We start from the raw sequence: 17,222 nt of genomic DNA, 5'->3' as shown, positions 1-17,222 counted from the left end.
CAGAGAACTAATACCTTGTTGAAACACCCCAAGTCAGCCAGCCAAATTAGTCCCATGGCCAAATCTGATTTGGATGTAGATTTCTCAGGTATACTCTTGCCACACATTATTCAACAGATTACTTCAGCCCTCCTTGTACCGGCTCATGAAGGCCTGCAAGCCGCTGCTTGTTGGCCACATGGCACTGGCCGTTCCTTAAAAATTCCAGCACAATCCTCCACATCTCTGGCCCAGTCATTCGCACGAAGAGTCTGATATTGACAAAAGGTAAAAGCTTCAGGAGGACAGGAAGCAGAGACTGCCAGATGAGAACACAACTGGTAGCATACTTAGTTTCCTATGCTGGGAATTGGGTTTAGGAGAGAGAGCTTAGGCTATGGGACTAATTTGGCTGGCTGACTTGGGGTGTTTCAACAAGATATTAGTTCTCTGCCTATCAGAGGAGGAGAGCTTAGGGGCCCCTCTCCTCCTCTGACGACCACCTGGAGCCCCGGTCATGCCTTCCTTCCAGCCCACCCATATCCCTAGCCTGCCAGTATGTTCTTCCTTTCCCGCCCGTTTGTGAGCCTTCGTTCTGACCATACGGCCTTTCACCAACAGTGCTGGGTGTGTGCAGATGGGAACTGCACATCCTTCCCTGGCAGCATGTGGTTGCCGCTGTGGCAGCAGGCCTTGCCAGAAAACCTGGGCCCTGGCAGCTGCCCCACCTCATGATATGCTGATGCCAGCCTTGCTGGGAATTGGAAGTGCCTTCTGATACAAATGGTAGAGCATACCACTGGAAGACAGCTGAGCTAAATATATATTATGAGTTTCCAGAAACTGACATTTCTGAATAGTTACTGTATCGTGTCCCTCCAAAAATTTTTGAACAGCTTTGCTCTCACACATGCAACAATAAGGTTGATATTTCAACTGCACCTATAATATGCCATTTGAGGAACAGCAATCCTGAGTGGCAGGATGCAACAGTAACGTAACTCGGAATTGCACTCTTAGAGCACAAACAGCTCAGAGACCTGCTGTTTTCCTCCTGCATCATTTTACAAATGAGGCCATTTCCGCCCTTGTAGTTCATTAACTCACAGCCTTATCAAGGTGGGAGAAAAGAATGTTTCCATAGACATTAAGAGATACGAGTCAGCCACCGCAAGCCACTTGGTACTTACATCACTTTTTCTGAACTTTGCTTTCAAGCTCTTCATGTTTATTCCATTCAGACTTCCAAAATGTATACGTCTTCAACACCTAGACAAAAAGGCAGGGGGAAAAAGCCATAAGTTTCCAATGGCATTCCACATGAGTTCAGAGGATCCTCTTAAACACCAGAGCATATGGCTGCTTTAGAAAAAGAGTCACCTCCTCATAAAATGTTCTGGAAACTCACCTATTAAGCAGCACAAAGGCCTGAAACTGTATATTGGCCAAGCCCATTTGATCAAGTTTCTGTACAGCTGCAGAGAAAGTAGATTTACGCTTCTCGGGATGTGCATTTTAAAGCAGCATTGGCAGAGTTTAACACTTGTACAAACCCGTTAGCTCATTTGTGGATTTTCTTTTTTGGCCTGGGGAGGAACATTGGGGGGTGGGAGAGAAGAAAAAGAAAAGTGGAACTGAGCTTCATGAGAGAACGCTCTTGGCATGTCTCTCCAACAAGAAAGAAAAAAGATATAATGATAATCTGTATAAAAGTTGTGAAATCCTATTGTGGCAATTCATTTGCCTTTACCTGTGCTAACAGCATGTATTACACAACTGACAATACATTCATCAGTTTTCCAGGCCGTATCAGAGAAGCTGGGCTGCCCGAAAGAACTTTCTCCCAGCAGAATCCAGTCAATCTCTGGCCTTCATTTTCTCTATGACATTGGCTTCCTTCTCTCCCCCAGCAACAGACCCAATTGACTCTCCTCTCCTGTAGAATCTTCATCAACTGGGGACAGAAATCTGGAAAAAGGACTCCACCATTCACGCACACCCCACAGCAGCATCTCTGCTCACAGGAATCTTGGAGGGGAGTCTCTGAGGCATTGGGGTCTGCGCACCCCCTAGAAAACAAAGTCAGGCTGGAAGCAGCACAGGGTCACTTGCCTGGAACCAGCATTCTTTGAATGGTACTCTGCACATCCCTGGTAACTCACCGTGGGTCTTGACATGCTCAGGAAAAAGGCGGGCATGCAAATATTTTAAATAAATATAAAGGTTTTGTGCCTGGGCTGAATCAAACTCTAGGAACCCCCAAAAGCTTCAGCCACAAAGCTGATATTTCTGCTGGTCCACTCGAAGAGGTGTGTGTGTGTGTGTGTGTGTGTGCGTTTTACTACTTGTAGGGTTTGAGAGGCAGATTTCCACTCAGCACTTTCATCACCGCATGCCAAGACACAAATTGTAAGAATCGGCAGCGTCCATGCTGAGGGCACGCTGTGCAATCACGCCGATGTCCACTCCCCCTCCAAACCATCAGAGGCAGAAAAAAGAAACCCGTTTTTCTTCTTTAGGCTCCCTACACAGTCCCAATACATCTGGAGAGAGTGCTACCATCCTTACATCACTTTTTCTGAACTCTCTCAGCTAAAGGGGGCATATTGCACATCCAAGGTGTGGACCAAGCGAGGATGCAAGTCACAAGCTGTCAGATCTGTGACCGAGGGCAACCTGTGCAATGCAATATGAGGAGGCCGTAAAGGCATATCTGTAATCTCTATCCATGCACTGAGAAGCAAATCATGCTTCCCCATGTTGTAAATATGAAACTAACGCAATCGCCGTTTCACAAATTAGATGGCAGCAAACCAGGTATGAGACCAGAGACACAATGGAAATGCAGCCAATCTTTGTTCTCTGATGAATGCAATGCAACTGTAGGAATATTCACACTTTTCAAAATGTAGCATATTGAGAAATCCCAGGCCTCCAAACCTTATGAGGTACCAGCCGGGATGAAGGTTGGAGACTGATCACAGCTGCAATGCCCAATAAGGAGGAAGGGGCATTCTTCTACCTGTGCCATTCCATTGATCAAACGAAGCACCTGGGGTTGGTGTTACAGAGGGGGGGCTCAACATGAGTAAAACATACCCTTCCCCAGTGCCATCACTCTAATCAATACCAGGACCCCCACTGGCTGCTTTTACAAGATATGGATCCCAATCACAGGTTTCCAGCACCACATGGAGTGCTACTGTTAAGCAGAGGTCATTTCATAGAAAAAGAGCTGGAGGAACTCATTAGCATAACTCATTGGCATATGCCACACCCCTTGCCATCACCGGAAGTGTGTCATTAGCATAACTGATTTGCATATGCCACACCCCCTGACATCACCTATCCTGGCTGTTTTGGACCCAATCCTGGCCACTCAGGGCCAAAATTGGGCCCAAAATGGCCAGGATCAGGCCGCTGCTGAGTGGGAGAGTGATTCACCACCCGTCAGAGGTCCGATCCGGGCCGTTTCAGCCCCAATCCAGGCTGAAACGGGCCCAAAATGGCCGAGAGTCAGGTGGGCGGGGCCACCTGACATGTGACCTCTTTGGGGAACTGCTGGAACTGCGTTCCTGAGCGTTCCCCCTCGAAATGAGCCCTGCCGTTAAGTTCCTCACAGAAAGAATCAAGAACCCGATTCCAGTGTCTTATGAAAGGTCTTGGGGGTAGTTCCATCCTTCCATACAAAAGTGATATCCTGACGAAAAAAGGTGTAACAGTTCAACAGTTCAACCGATCGAGTCCTGCTTGGCAAGGAAAGCACTTTTATTATGAAAAAGCAACACACACCTACAAAGGCAACGTGGTGTAGTGGTTACCATGCCGGGCTAGGTTCACACCCTCCCCTCTGCATGGAAGCTCACTGAATGATCTTAGGCCGATCAATCCACCTCTCAGGCTAACCTCCCTCACATTGTAGTTGTGAAGATAAAAAAGAATGGGCAAACAATGTAAGCCCACTGGAGAGAAAAAACAGCATCTAATATAAATAAATATTTGGTGAAAGGAAAAGGAATCAAGCTCAGAAGGGGAAAGCCCAAAAGAAAAACAGACGTTCTTTCCTCTCTGGATTTTATGATATTCATTTATCTATCGGTAGATCAAAACTGTTTAAGATTAGAAATGCTATTACATTCTGAGATCTTGGGAACAGTTCACACTTGAATGCATCTTAGTTTCCCCAGTCTCCACACTTGAATACTGGCAACTGAACGTGAATGGGTTCCATCAGAAAAACACAGGACAACAAACTCTTCTTGGTTGCACTCCATCCACAACTGGCATCCTGCAAGTCATCACTTGTGACCCAGCCCATAATATGCCTTCACTAGTGATAAAAACATCTGTACAAAAGCCACAACCCCATAAAGCGTAATGCATAGAAAACACAAGCGCACACAGCCCTACCTGGCTTTGGGATCTTTCCCCACACTCCGGAGAATCAGTTTTGTCATGACTCCTGTGTTGAGAAACCGGTGCTGTACACTGACAGATCTGACAAGACAGTGACTCACCACAGCCACCCGCGAAAGTGTAACTAGGCAATTGTGACAGGAGAGCGTTCTGCCTAGAGCTTCAGCAAAAAACGGAACACACGCTGCCACCAAATATTTGCAGAGAGAAAAACACAGAAGCCATTCTCTTTACCCACAGCATAGAGCAAATGGATGGGATCCAACTTTGTCCAATCGGGTTGGGAGTGACTAGACACACAGGTCTGCATTCTGCCATTCTACTCAAGGCAAGTCCGAAGTCTTCCTCCAACTTAAGAGCCATGTAAATGGAAGGAAGGCTTCAAACCTGGCTGAGCAGAATGGAAGAACACAGGCCAGAAGGTGTTGAGACATCTTTACTGAAGCCACCACAATTCTCCAACGACTGATCCTCACAGGGAAAGCTGACCCAGTTACATCTACCCCTGGAATGTATTACTGTGTGTAGAAGGGAGAGGAGCAAAGCTGGGAGCACAAAACAGCATCAGAATAGATGATGAAAGTTTTGCCCTACGGGCTTGAAGCAGACAACTTAAGCCCAGTTAAGCCAGTCTCCCTACACAAACTAACAAAAGAAAGAGAGAAACAAACAACAGCTTCTGCACTAGTAAGGAAATCTCTATGGTTAGGTTAGATTCCTTCATGCAAAAAAGTCATTCAACAACACCTTTGAAGCAGAAGCCTGGAGAAGACAACGCCGTAGCAGGATTTCCAAGGACTGCCAGGAGTCCAAATTTTATCTTTAACACAGCCGCAGCATCTTCTATTGGCGTCATAGGTAGGTAGCCAAAATATAAACGAGTAGTTCCTGATAAGCGTCCGGTTTTATTAGATACGGAAATATCTATCCCACATTCTTCTTAGAATTCAGGAGGTGCACCCAGAGAGATGGAGCTGGCCCTTCTACAAAGGGCTGTAGATGTTTTCATCAAACTGCCATCTCCAAGTTTCTAAAGCCTCCCCTTCAAAGGCAGCAGTACCAAGGGCTCTTTAAAAGCACAAAATGAAACCGTAAAAAATGGATGCCTTCTCCACCTGAATGTTTCTATACAAGCTAGGTATATAAGCTAGATACCAACGGAAGAAACAGAAGCCAAGACACGGCTATGCAGCTAGAAACATGCTTAGTTTTTAATTATTGCAGTTACCAACGACAAGGAAGGGCAACTCTTAACCCAGCAGTGCCTTTGAACGCACTCTTGTATTTTTCCCCCGTATAAATGAACCAGTTCCACTTATTTTTATGGGAAAGAGTAAACTCTTGCACTTGGAACCTTTCCAAGGACATCAAAACTACCGTCCACATTCACAGAGGATCCTTAAAACTGGGTTGCCTAGTCTTCACCGACAGGCACTGCAGGGTGCTCTTCTGAACACATCTGCACACTATGCCCTCTTCCCAGATCTTTGCAATACAAAGCCCTCCATCTAAATACATCCCAGCTACCATAATGTCATGCATTTTGCTAGTCAACTGGGAGAACACTGGATTTCCAAGCTCAGAAATATTTACTGTTACTTTCCCATTGTAGAGACAGCAACGTTAAGATTAGAATGAGTTCATCATAATTTCTGTGATCCTTCCTATAGCTACAGAAGACGGGAAAAGCTCCAGTAAAGATGTATCTTTCTATAAGCATTAGAGAAATGATGCTTTTAAAGAGCACAATTCTATGGGCATTAACAGAGAAGAGATCAGCGCATTAAGTCGAGCCAAACTGGGGCAAATGCATATTTACCCAAGAAAATGAAATAATCCAGAATTATACAAACACAGAAGTAGCTACAGCAATTCATCTGCAGACTTAGATACTTTTAAAAAAATCAATATTAAGAGATTATTATGTCAACTGGACAATTTTTAAAAAGTCCATACAGTTTCCCGCCTCCAAAGTAAAGGGAAGGAAAATATGTATGCAAGTCCACTGACGTTCCCAGCTCAGATTCAGATCAAACATTTGGTCCTTTGCCACATTTTTTTAAAAAATTAGTTTGGGAAGTGGCCCACTTGGATGGAAGGGAGAGGAAGCAACCCAACCCTCCAACTAGATGGCGAATAATGCACATATGGTTGGAACACATGTGATTCCTCTCTTCTGTCCAAGAGCTAGGACTGCATGCAGAAAGCCCATTCAAAACATTAAAATAATGCACACTAACTTTTTAGGAGGGGTAGCCGGAGCCAAGATCCAATCACACGACACCCCACTTTTCCCTTCACCACAAGAGCAGCTGAGGGGGTAGGATCTGGCTCCATACGTTTCGCTAAGCATGCTCCTTGGCACTCAAGTTTTAATTAATCACAATTTGAAACAAATAGACCTTAAGCTCTCTTTACTGGTAGCTCATTTCTTTGCTCTCCTATTGATTTAAGTAGCATACAAACAGGATTTTTTACTATTGATTCACACAGGCCAAAGGCCTCTGTACAATTCTTTCCAGCTGTTCCAATCCAAGAACCACACAAAGGCCATTCAAATGTATGAGCATGATTATGAGACACACATATGCTGTAAAGGAGTTTGATCCACACAAATGCTGAGAAAGAAGGCCAGGCACTAAGGGAGCCCCCTCCAACCTCTGCACACCCACTGCGCCCTACTATAGTGCTGTGTAGTAGTTAGAATGTCAGACTAAGATCTGAGAGACTGAGGGCCAAACTACAAGTGACGAATGACACAGGCTGGACACTTGTCAGCTTCCCTCAAGTTTTGATGGGAAATGTATGCAGCTTGGCGGAATGTTGGACAAGTGACAGTTAAAAAGTCCATTGGACAGCAGTCGGACAGCCAAGCTGCAAGACTAGGATGCCTACATTTCCCATCAAAACCTGAGGGAAGCTGACAAGTGTCCAACCTGTGTCAGGCATCACTTGTAGCTTGGCCCAGAGACTTGCCATGGAAGCTTGGTGGGTGACCTTGGGCCTGTCTCACACTCTCCACCTAACCTACCTCACAGGGATGAGAGCCAGTTTGGTGCAGTGGTTAAGAGTGTGGGACTCTAATCTGGAGAACCGGGTTTGATTCCCCACTCCTCCACTTGAAGCCAGCTGGGTGACCTTGGGTCAGTCACTGCTCTCTCAGAGCTCTCTCAGCCCCACTCACCTCACAAGGTGATAATTGTTGTGGGGATAATAATGACATATGTATTGTCGAAGGCTTTCACGGCCAGAGAACAATGGTTGTTGTGGGTTTTCCGGGCTGTATTGCCGTGGTCTTGGCATTGTAGTTCCTGACGTTTCGCCAGCAGCTGTGACTGGCATCTTCAGAGGTGTAGCACCAAAAGACAGAGATCTCTCAGTGTCACAGTGTGGAAAAGATGTAGGTCCTTTGTATCTACTCAGGAGGGGTGGGGTTGAGCTGAGTCATCCTGTAAGAGTTTCCCAGGGTGTGGAATGCTAATGGCGGGAGGCTTCACTGTATCCAGAGGAGGTTCTTTTGCATATGGATTGGTACTTGATGTGCTGATCTTCTCTGCAGGGCTATTGTCGGGGATAGAGTGTTTTGTTAGCCTGGTGTTTTTCAGAACTGGAAACCATGCTCTGTTCATTCTTAAGGTTTCTTCTTTCCTGTTGAAGTTTTGCTTATGCTTGTGAATTTCAATGGCTTCCCTGTGCAGTCTGACAAAGTAGTTGGAAGTGTTGTCCAGTATTTTGGTGTCCTGGAATAAGATACTGTGCCCTGTTTGACATACTTTGTAAACCGCTCTGAATGGGTGTTAAGTCATCCTGAAAGGCGGTATATAAATCGAATGTTGTTGTTGTTATTAAGTTGTGATTAGAAGAGAATGATGTAAGCTGCTTTAAGTCCCTGTTGAGGAGAAAGGTGGGGCATAACTGAATAGCTCAAAAATACTCTTCAAAAGACTGTAGCATAGGTGGCAGATACTGAATTCACATGGGGTTGGAGGGGTCCTGTGATTCCGGCTGTAAGGACAACTTACAAGGCTAAGCACCCCCTGCTCCAGAATATTCAGGGAAAAGTCACTTCTTCATGGTTCAAGGAGAGGTTCTCAATCTCATTCAAGTTGTCACACAAGACTTTTCTTTCTCAAGCAGCTGCTAGTGTATCCTACACATCATATTTTCATTTCTCAGATGAGTGTCAAAACAAGAGGAAACAACAACTTGGCATTTATACACAGCACTTTCTTTTAGCGTTCAAAAAGAGCTTCGTACATATTACCTCAGTAAAATAAAATAGGAGACCAATGACACCTTACTGACTAACAATTTATTCCAGCAATCCACTATAAACTTCTGTGAGTCAGAGTTCACTTCATCAGGCGCATGAGGCGTACAACCGCTGGGCCAATTTATATACCCAACAGAAGCCTGAGAGAGTTGTGTAAACAGAGGCTATTTCGAAACCAGATCCAATCCAAAGAGTAATCAGTTCCCTCAGAGTGGGTGGAAAATATTCCCCATGGTTATTAGCTAGGCAAAATGTAAAACTCAATGAAGGATGAAATTAGATAAGCAGATATAGTAGGAAGTTAACAGAGGTACTGCTGAAGTAATGAACTTAGGTAACATCTGTAACTTCCTACCTCATTTCATCCTTATCTCATTTCATCCTTCACTAGCTTTTACATTTTGCCTATCTGGCAACAGTGGGTGGTGTCTTACACCTAGTCTAACTGAACTGATTACTCTTTGGATTGGATCTGGTTTTGAACCAGATTCCTTGTAACACCTCCTCCCACCCACACACACCTTTCTATTGTATATCTAAAATCAACCTGATGGATTTAAATGTCAATGAAGGGAGCGCTGACACACAAAAGCTTACGCTGGAATACATTTTGTCAGTCTTTAAGGTGCCACTGGACTCCTGTTTCACTCTGCTGCTACTGAATAACGTAGTTACCCATCTGAAAGATCATCATATAAAATGTTGCCTCAGTAACTGTCCATATTTTGTGGAGGAAGAGGATGGAGTAAATAGTGTACCTAAGCTACCCGGCAGAAGAAGTTAAGATCTGAGTTAGGGAGTTCTTAGCCACTGTATCCCCCCAGTTATCGAGAACATAAGATGAGTCTTGCTGGATCAAACCAGTGGACCGTTCAGTCTAGTATCCAGTCTCACACAGTGGCCAACTAGTTATTATGGAGGGCCAACAACAGGGCATAGAGGCCCAGCCTTCTTCTGATGTTGCCTCCTGGCTTTATTTTGGTATCCAGGAATTTACTGCCTCTGACTGTGGAGGTTTCCATGGCTAGCGGCCATGATAGACCTCCCATGATAGACCACTGATAGACCTGCCCTCCATGAATCTTCCTAACTGCCTTTTAAAGCTGTCTATGCTTGCAGCCAACACTACATCTTCCAGCAGCAAATTTCACATTCTAAATCATTGGTGCAAAGAAATATTTCCTTTTGTCCATCCTGAATCTACTGCTCATCAGCTTCCTTGGATATCCCCCGAGTTCTAGCATTTTGGGAACAAAAGAACTAAGAGGCCCAAACGGACATGGGTTCAGATCTCTGAACTCACAATCACACTGGTGCATTCCTGGTGCAATTACCCACTAGGCCATGTTTTCTCAGACACATTTTCCGCATGGGTTGTTTTCCTGGAATTCAATGCTGTTAGGAAGTGGGGGTTTTCTCCTACTTCTCCATAGCATCAGGGTACATTCATGCACCTCCCAGCTTTTGTCCAATCTTTCTCAAACCTGCTTTGCCCCAAAGTTTTGGGAAACACTGCATCAGTCTGGGTGGCTGATGTATGGGTAGAAAAATTTGAACTTTTTGGTCCCGCCCACACAGCAGCTATTTTCCCTGCGGTGGCCATTTTTCTCCCTACTGCCAGGTGTTTTTTTTAAAATTGGCAATTTAAAAGCATTATAGCGATATATCATTATTCTAAAATAAGAATCAGGTTCTCTGAGTACCCGGATTTCATTTGGGGAAAAAAGTAAATCTCGAGCCCCTTTTTCCTTGCAGAGAGACGCTGTTTTCTATATCTCTGCAATGAAATGGGTGAAAACTGGGAGTTCAGAGAACCTGATGCATCAATATAATGTGATTAAATAACTGATTTAAACAAAAAAACACTAGAGAAACCCACTGTGTGGAAAATCTATCACTGCTGCGCTGCCATAGCAGCAACAGGTAAACTACATGAGCTACATGTGGAAAAGCCCACAACTATCAGATACATTACAAAAGCTGCTTTATTACTGCAGGCATTATAACAACAACAACAACATTCGATTTATATACTGTCCTTCAGGACAACTTTACACCCACTCAGAGTGGATTACAAAGTATGTCATTATTATCCCCACAGCAATCACCCTGTGAGGTGGGTGGGGCTGAGAGAGCTCTGAGAGAGCTGTGACTGACCCAAGGTTTCCCAGCTGGCTTCAAGTGGAGGAGTGGGGAATCAAACCCGGTTCTCCAGATTACAGTCCTGCTGCTCTTAAACTGGCTCTGGCAAACTGAACGTACCAGAGTGTGTTTGCTACCAACATTAATTAACTCAACGCATCTCCGCCTTCCCTTCTACATACTACAGTTGCTGACACCTCCCCCATGTCACTTTGCCCAGCAGATACCAGCTATCCCTCTACAAAGGTCAGAACAGGAATTCCTCGAAAGATTTCCCTCTCCTCCAACACCGGTTCTCTTTTTAGTTCATTAAATGATAACATTCCTTCTGAGCCACTAACCCAGTTTCTTTATCTTTGAGTGTAACTTCTGATGACAGCCAGGGCTGCTCCATCAATTAGCTACAGGCACACTCTCTTACGGCTCGCGACTGTGCAGCTGCCAGCCCCAATATCTAGCCTTGTCAGATGCACGGGCCTTCCTCCTCCTGTCAAAGCACCAAAGGCCCTCTCCAAGTCTGCTGCACCACTGGAGTATCTGAAGGCCTTGCGTGATGGATCAGCCATTGCTCATTTTCTCTTGCGTACAAGATTTTCCCTTGGCCAATGGCAATTGTTTTGCTCCGGCTCTTGTAATCTGGAAAAAGCCTTTTACATATTACTCCTCTAAGTTTCTATCTAGTCTGCTAACTTGGTACATACATGACTCAAGATTTTTTAAAAAGAGCACTAATCCTCAATGTGGAACCCATGGGCACCACGGTGTTTTCTTATGCCCACTTCCATCTTTCCCAGAGCATTTCCCCCAAAGTAAAGAGATCACTGTTCATCTCTTTGAAGCAGCAGGTGCTTCAGAAGAGTTCAGGAGGTGTTACCTGTCCGTCTACAGGGAACACCCAGACAAAAGGAGCTACTGCTATGACAGGAAGGCATTTGGCATGAAACCTCCCAATATGTAGCAACTGAACCCAGCCCTCATGGCAGCTGTTTGGTTATGGTGCACATTTAATGTTCTACAAAATTTCAAAAGTGCTCAACCAAAATGATATAACACCCTGCTACAGCTTTTTCCTTCAATGAAGGTCATTCCCACCCACCCCCTGTACTTTGCTCTAGCAGAGGAACACCTTCCCATTTTCTTCCAATAACTTTCCTTCAAATAACTCTAGAGGAAGTTACAACTTGCTATGAGATTCTCAAGGCTTTTTCTTACCAAACTCCAGCTCATGCACGTTCTTGACTGCTTTGGAACCTGATTAGCATATACTTGATGAGCATCCTGCATGCATGAACTGACTACAACAAAAAGCAATGCATTTTCCCCGACGAAGATTCTGTCTGTGATGTTCATTCGCATATGCAAGTCACTAGTGATGCATGGACCAGTCTCATGAGTCTACTCAACATGTGACTCGATCTAGCTGGGACAAGTTTCCATGCCAAACCAAACAACTCACAGGAGCATGAAGCACTGGGGTAGAAACACTCTAAGATGTCATATTCACACACCCCTCCTCACCTCAGTGAATGACCAAGAGGGGGGGTCATTCATGTGTGTGTCCAAATGTCTTTAAAGAAATATTTTCCTCCTGACCGCCTTTTCCAAGGTTAGGAATTCCCCTTGAGTAACCTGCCACCCACCAGTGTTCTCATCCCCCCTTCCCACTGCCCCTCCAATTCCCTGGTTCATGTAGATGTAGGGTGTGTGTGGATGAATCACCTTCTATTCCTTAGCCTAAGCTGTCCCTCTTGCTTGGCTAGGACTTGGTATTCCAGTGTGGTAAAGCAACTAGGTATGTGGGTGTGAGTCCAAAGCAGTCTGATCACACCAAAGATCTTTAAAAGAAAAGATCTTGAGGAACTCAGCATAAATCCTACATAAACAGAAACCAAAAAGAGAGTAACTAGCCATTTCTAGTACTGTAAACTGATCACATCTGCCAGTTCCAACCCTATCCACAGATGTTCAAGGAACACAGTCAGCATTTTTAAGGAACCTGAAAATTTCTAACTGTCCTTATAACACATCATGTGCTTCCATGGCCCAGCAGGCACAGCACTGCTCACCTCCAATGGCTATGACGTCCAGTCCATGAAAGCTTATGCCACAACAAATCCAAGACTTCTAGATACCAGGAGATGCTTCTTTGTTCTCTTGCAACAGACATAACACCATTACACCTCCAGACTCTGTTGCACCAAGGGATTTAGTTCAGAGACATTAATCTAAGCACAGACGCTGGGGGTTTTAAACCACGAGAACATAATTTGGGCACTTCATCACTTAAGACCAATATTTGAGTATTAGAACCCAAGAAGCAGATGTTTCTGTGTGATAGGGAAAAAAATAAACTCGAAGACTGAAAAAAAAAATAAAAAACTGGCACTGTTTTTACCCCAGACATTTTTAGCTTCCGTGTTGCCCAAAATAAGCAAGTTCTGATTTAAAGAACAAAGCAAACAATCACGCTGCTGCCCACACATGACAGCCTGGCAAAGATCCTTTTGGTGTCATTCCAAGGAGGCGGTCTCAGGTAGGCTTACTTGGGAATCAACGCCCAGAGGCTCAGGGTGCGAAAGAGCAAACCTCTGTACTATTCAAATATCATACTCTGCTCCTTCAAGGCTTCCCCAGTTCCAGTTAATCATCCTAATGAACCAGAGGTTCACTGTGATTATGGAGTCATTATGATGCCTGAAGAACTAGGCACCAAAAGAGCCAAGCAAGCAATTCCAGAAATAATTCCAGCTATTCCTTCCTAGCAGGCAGCATTCTTCCATAGCAGGCAGCTATGCCTTCCTAGCAGGCAGAATTCCCAAGTTTCTTTCTAAAGTGGGTGAGATATCTTTGATAGTGCCGGAAGCAACTCCTGCATGGAAGCGTCTCTACAGATTGTCAGCTTTGCATTCCGCCTTAAACTATTCTAAAATAACCTGATATGTACTATAAACCCCCAAAGCATCCACACCGTCAGCAAATAGTTACATTTATTCAGAATTCTACATGGTTCTCATTTACTGATGTCAAAGTTTTATCTTCTTCAAATACCTCCATTTGGGGAAGCATTATTGTATTAAACAACTCCAGTGGCTTGAGAAGAAATTTGCCCCAACAACCAGAGAAGAAAAACAGGGGGGGGGGGGGAAATGAGCTAATGTTTTAAAGACCCCTCAGATGTATCTCAGCGAACATGGCTATGTATGCATTCCAAGACCAACAACGGCCACTAATGGAAGAAGCTTGTTCCATTAACAATATCCTTCCAACTGCATTCTCTCTTGTCTCTGTGTCACTTTAATGTGGTATATTTGCCAGCTATGAAATGGAAAATTGGGCTCAGCACCAAAATGCAAAGAGACAGGATGGTTGAAAGCCATCCAAAAGAGTCCTTGTGTATCTTGTATCCTGAACCTCTTTGTATAACTTTTTCTGTGATTTTACCAGCATTTAACAGGTATGGAGAAGCGGAGACACCCAAGCTCAGTTTTGCTTTCACCTTTGAATAAACATATTGACCAAGTGTTGCGATACTTGTAAAGGAAATGCATCTGGCAGCAGCATGCTCTTTCTACAAAAAACTAGTGAAGTATGTCCTCCTGTCCAATGCAGCCAACAAACTATGTGAAGCTGACCTTCGGATCTGCTGTATGATAATGCAAATTAGTTTATGGGCTCATTTATATATTACATTTTTTAGGTGCAAACTAAAAACATGTAGGGTGAATGTGATAAACAGATGTGTTTGCACAAGTTAGACAGTGGCCTAGCTATAGGACTCCATCAGCTGAGTATATATTCAATAACAAATCTGGACTTGTTGCTGTGTAATGTGAGGAATCAACCCCCTAATTACTCATTATTACAACACTTATAAACCACCTTCCTTCCAAGGAACTCCAGGTGGTGCAAACAGAGGTTCCCGTAAAGTCTCCAATCCAACTACTGGATTATTGCACTTTTTGTGAAGTATACTGACACGTAATTTTCATGTATTACACATCATTTAGCTACGATGTATTGTCTCTGTTGTAGAATATTCTGAAAGTAATTATTCCTCTCTTCACACTGTGGCAATATATACATGTGGACATTTTTACCTACAGTACTCTTATGTTTCACTCTGCTGTATTTTGAAAGTAATTTCCCACTAATTTTATTTATTCGATACATTTAACTCCACTTCTAGCCTTCCCTTCCAGGAAGCTCTGGGCAGCAATAACAGCCTCATTTGCCAAAAGTATGGCGACACTGGAGTCTCTAGTGATAAATCCCTTCACCTAACCCCAATCCAAGATTGCGAGTAGTGCAAAAATCACTACGTAATCAAAAATTATTGCTTTTGTGCTCCTATAACTCTGCCCCTGCTGGTTTCTGTCTTAAGTGTTTCCTTTTGTTCTTCCCACTTTCTAAAGAACCATCTATTTTGCTCAAGTCCTGAACATGCCGCAGACATATATTCTCCACAAGAGTAAGCACAGCTGAAGAGAGGTGCTTATGCTGCCAAGAGTATAAGATATTATGAGCCAGCAGAACAGTTTACAGGCAATCACAGCAGTTAAACGCGCTGGCCGATAACGTCTGGCATTCAGGCAAAGACACCTTGGACGGATAAATGACTTGGGACGGGGAGACAAAAAATATACCCCCTTGCTCTAAACAGACCCCTTCAGGAGCACCTTTCACAACATGGCCAACCCATTTGGGGTTTGAGTCCAGCGGAACCCTAGAGACCAACAAGATTTTCAGGGTATAAGGTTTCTAGAGCTCCCTTCCTGAGATACCAGAAAACTGCTGACTCTCCAAAGCTTCCACCCTGAAAATCTTTCTCTAACGTCCCACTGGACTCACATCCTGCTGCTCTATAACCCATTGGGGGTCTACCCTGGCAGAGGAGGCATGCCCAAAGAAAGTGATTTCGGTTGCCGCTGACTCTTGCCAAGTAATTCTGACTTGCACAAGTGAAATGCAACTGTCAACTTTCCAAGGCCCTGGGCGGTCCGGGCCACAGCACAGAGCAGCTTGGGGGAGGGGGGGGGGAGCCTTCCCTGAAGATTGCAATGGATGGATGCAATGAATGGATGAGAAATGCACCATAAACTGTGGCGGGGGGGGGGGGGGGAGAAGCGGTTAAAGAAGAAAGATTGAATGAGTCAGCCGCTCCCTTATTCCAAGAAGCTAAGGGCGAGCTCGGGATCTCCCTTTCCCGGAGGAAATTTCCTTTCCTCATTGGGGCAATCAAACGAGGCCTCCTCCCGTTTAGACAAGAGAAACCCAACGGGCTGATTCGGATCCAAAGGAGAAAAAGCTCTGAAGCCTCTTCCAACAAACCAGTTCCCCATCGCACGCCCTTCCACTCGCTCCAAAACCTTGGAGCGGGGCTCAAAAACGCCGAAAAGTCCCCCTTTTCTTCCTTCAGCCTCCCCCCTCCCCAAGCTCCGTTCCTTCGACACGGGTACGTCTGTCCCGTTCACACGTTAAGACTGGCACCGGAATCCGCCTCGGGAAGCCTCCCCCCCTCCCCCTCTGCGCGCTCCCTATCCCATCCCCACACACCGAAACCTGCTCGGAAGCCGCCCGAGACAATGTTGCCATTCATCGCCGCCCCCCTTCCCCTCTCCGGCGCTCTCAAGTGTTTTCACGAGCCGGCCGGGCGCAACAAAAGGAGAGGCGCAGCCAGGAGGGAGGACGGGCTGGGAAGCGGCGCAGCGGAGAGAGAGCCGGGCGAGGAGGAAGGAGGCAAAGGCAAAGTTCTGGCCGGACTCACCCCATGGAGGCTCCGCTGCCTCGTTGCTGCCGCGGCGCTGGCTGGAAGCGGGGAGCCGCGAGGAGGTGGCGAGCGGGACTGGCGCTGCCCAGCGCAGGACGCCAAGTTGCCGCCGGGCTCTCGCTCCTCCGCACCAGCCCGTTCACCAGAGCGGCGCCCTTAACGCGCGGCCGAGGGCGGGGAGCGCGGCTGACATCACTGGCGAGCCCACGTGAACCAGCCGGGGCTGCCCCGCCTCGGGGAAAGGACTCGGCGCCGGCGGCGGGGCCAGAGCCCGACCTTCGCTGGGGCCGTCACGTGGGACTCCCTGCTGGGGGCGCTTCTCCCCCCCCCCCCACCACCACCCGCCTTTCTGCTCCAATAGCCGCGCTCGGCTCTTTGGGCTCTCGCGGTTGCTCTTCGGCGCCCCCAGCGGCGGCTCGGCTTCGGGAAGTGGCGCTGTTGGAGCTCCCTTCGGGAAAGCTCCGGTTTGGGAACCGAGTTGGCCTTTCAGGTGCTGTTCGACCCGGAAACCCCGGTGTTCGGGTAATGTCTGACCGTGCAGGGATGTTGCAGGAAGAAGTTAAGGCCGCATTCCCACAAACACATACTTGGGTATAGTTCAGCGGGACTTGCTTAAAGCTCCCATGTAAATGCTTCTCTGTGTGT

The 17,222-nt window shown here is 45.9% G+C and overlaps 1 protein-coding gene across 2 annotated transcripts in view; it reads right to left on the bottom strand.

Moving 5' to 3' along the window:
* RAI14 (retinoic acid induced 14) overlaps positions 1 to 16,827 on the bottom strand; it is a 115,040-nt gene extending 98,213 nt beyond the window's left edge. For both annotated transcript variants that reach the window (XM_054986553.1, XM_054986554.1), the window contains exons 1-2: positions 16,575 to 16,827; positions 1,170 to 1,248 (exon numbers count right to left, since the gene is read on the bottom strand). In XM_054986553.1, coding sequence (XP_054842528.1) covers positions 1,170 to 1,205 — 36 coding nt within the window. In that variant the 5' untranslated portion in view covers positions 1,206 to 1,248; positions 16,575 to 16,827. The remainder of the gene's footprint in view (positions 1 to 1,169; positions 1,249 to 16,574) is intronic.
* Between the last annotated feature and the right edge of the window lie 395 nt (positions 16,828 to 17,222).

Source organism: Eublepharis macularius, chromosome 8, assembly GCF_028583425.1.
Source record: "Eublepharis macularius isolate TG4126 chromosome 8, MPM_Emac_v1.0, whole genome shotgun sequence".
Taxonomy (NCBI): Eukaryota; Metazoa; Chordata; class Lepidosauria; order Squamata; family Eublepharidae; genus Eublepharis; species Eublepharis macularius.
The sequence above is the reverse complement of the archived record's forward strand: the minus strand, read 5'-3'. Positions and strand labels throughout refer to the sequence as shown.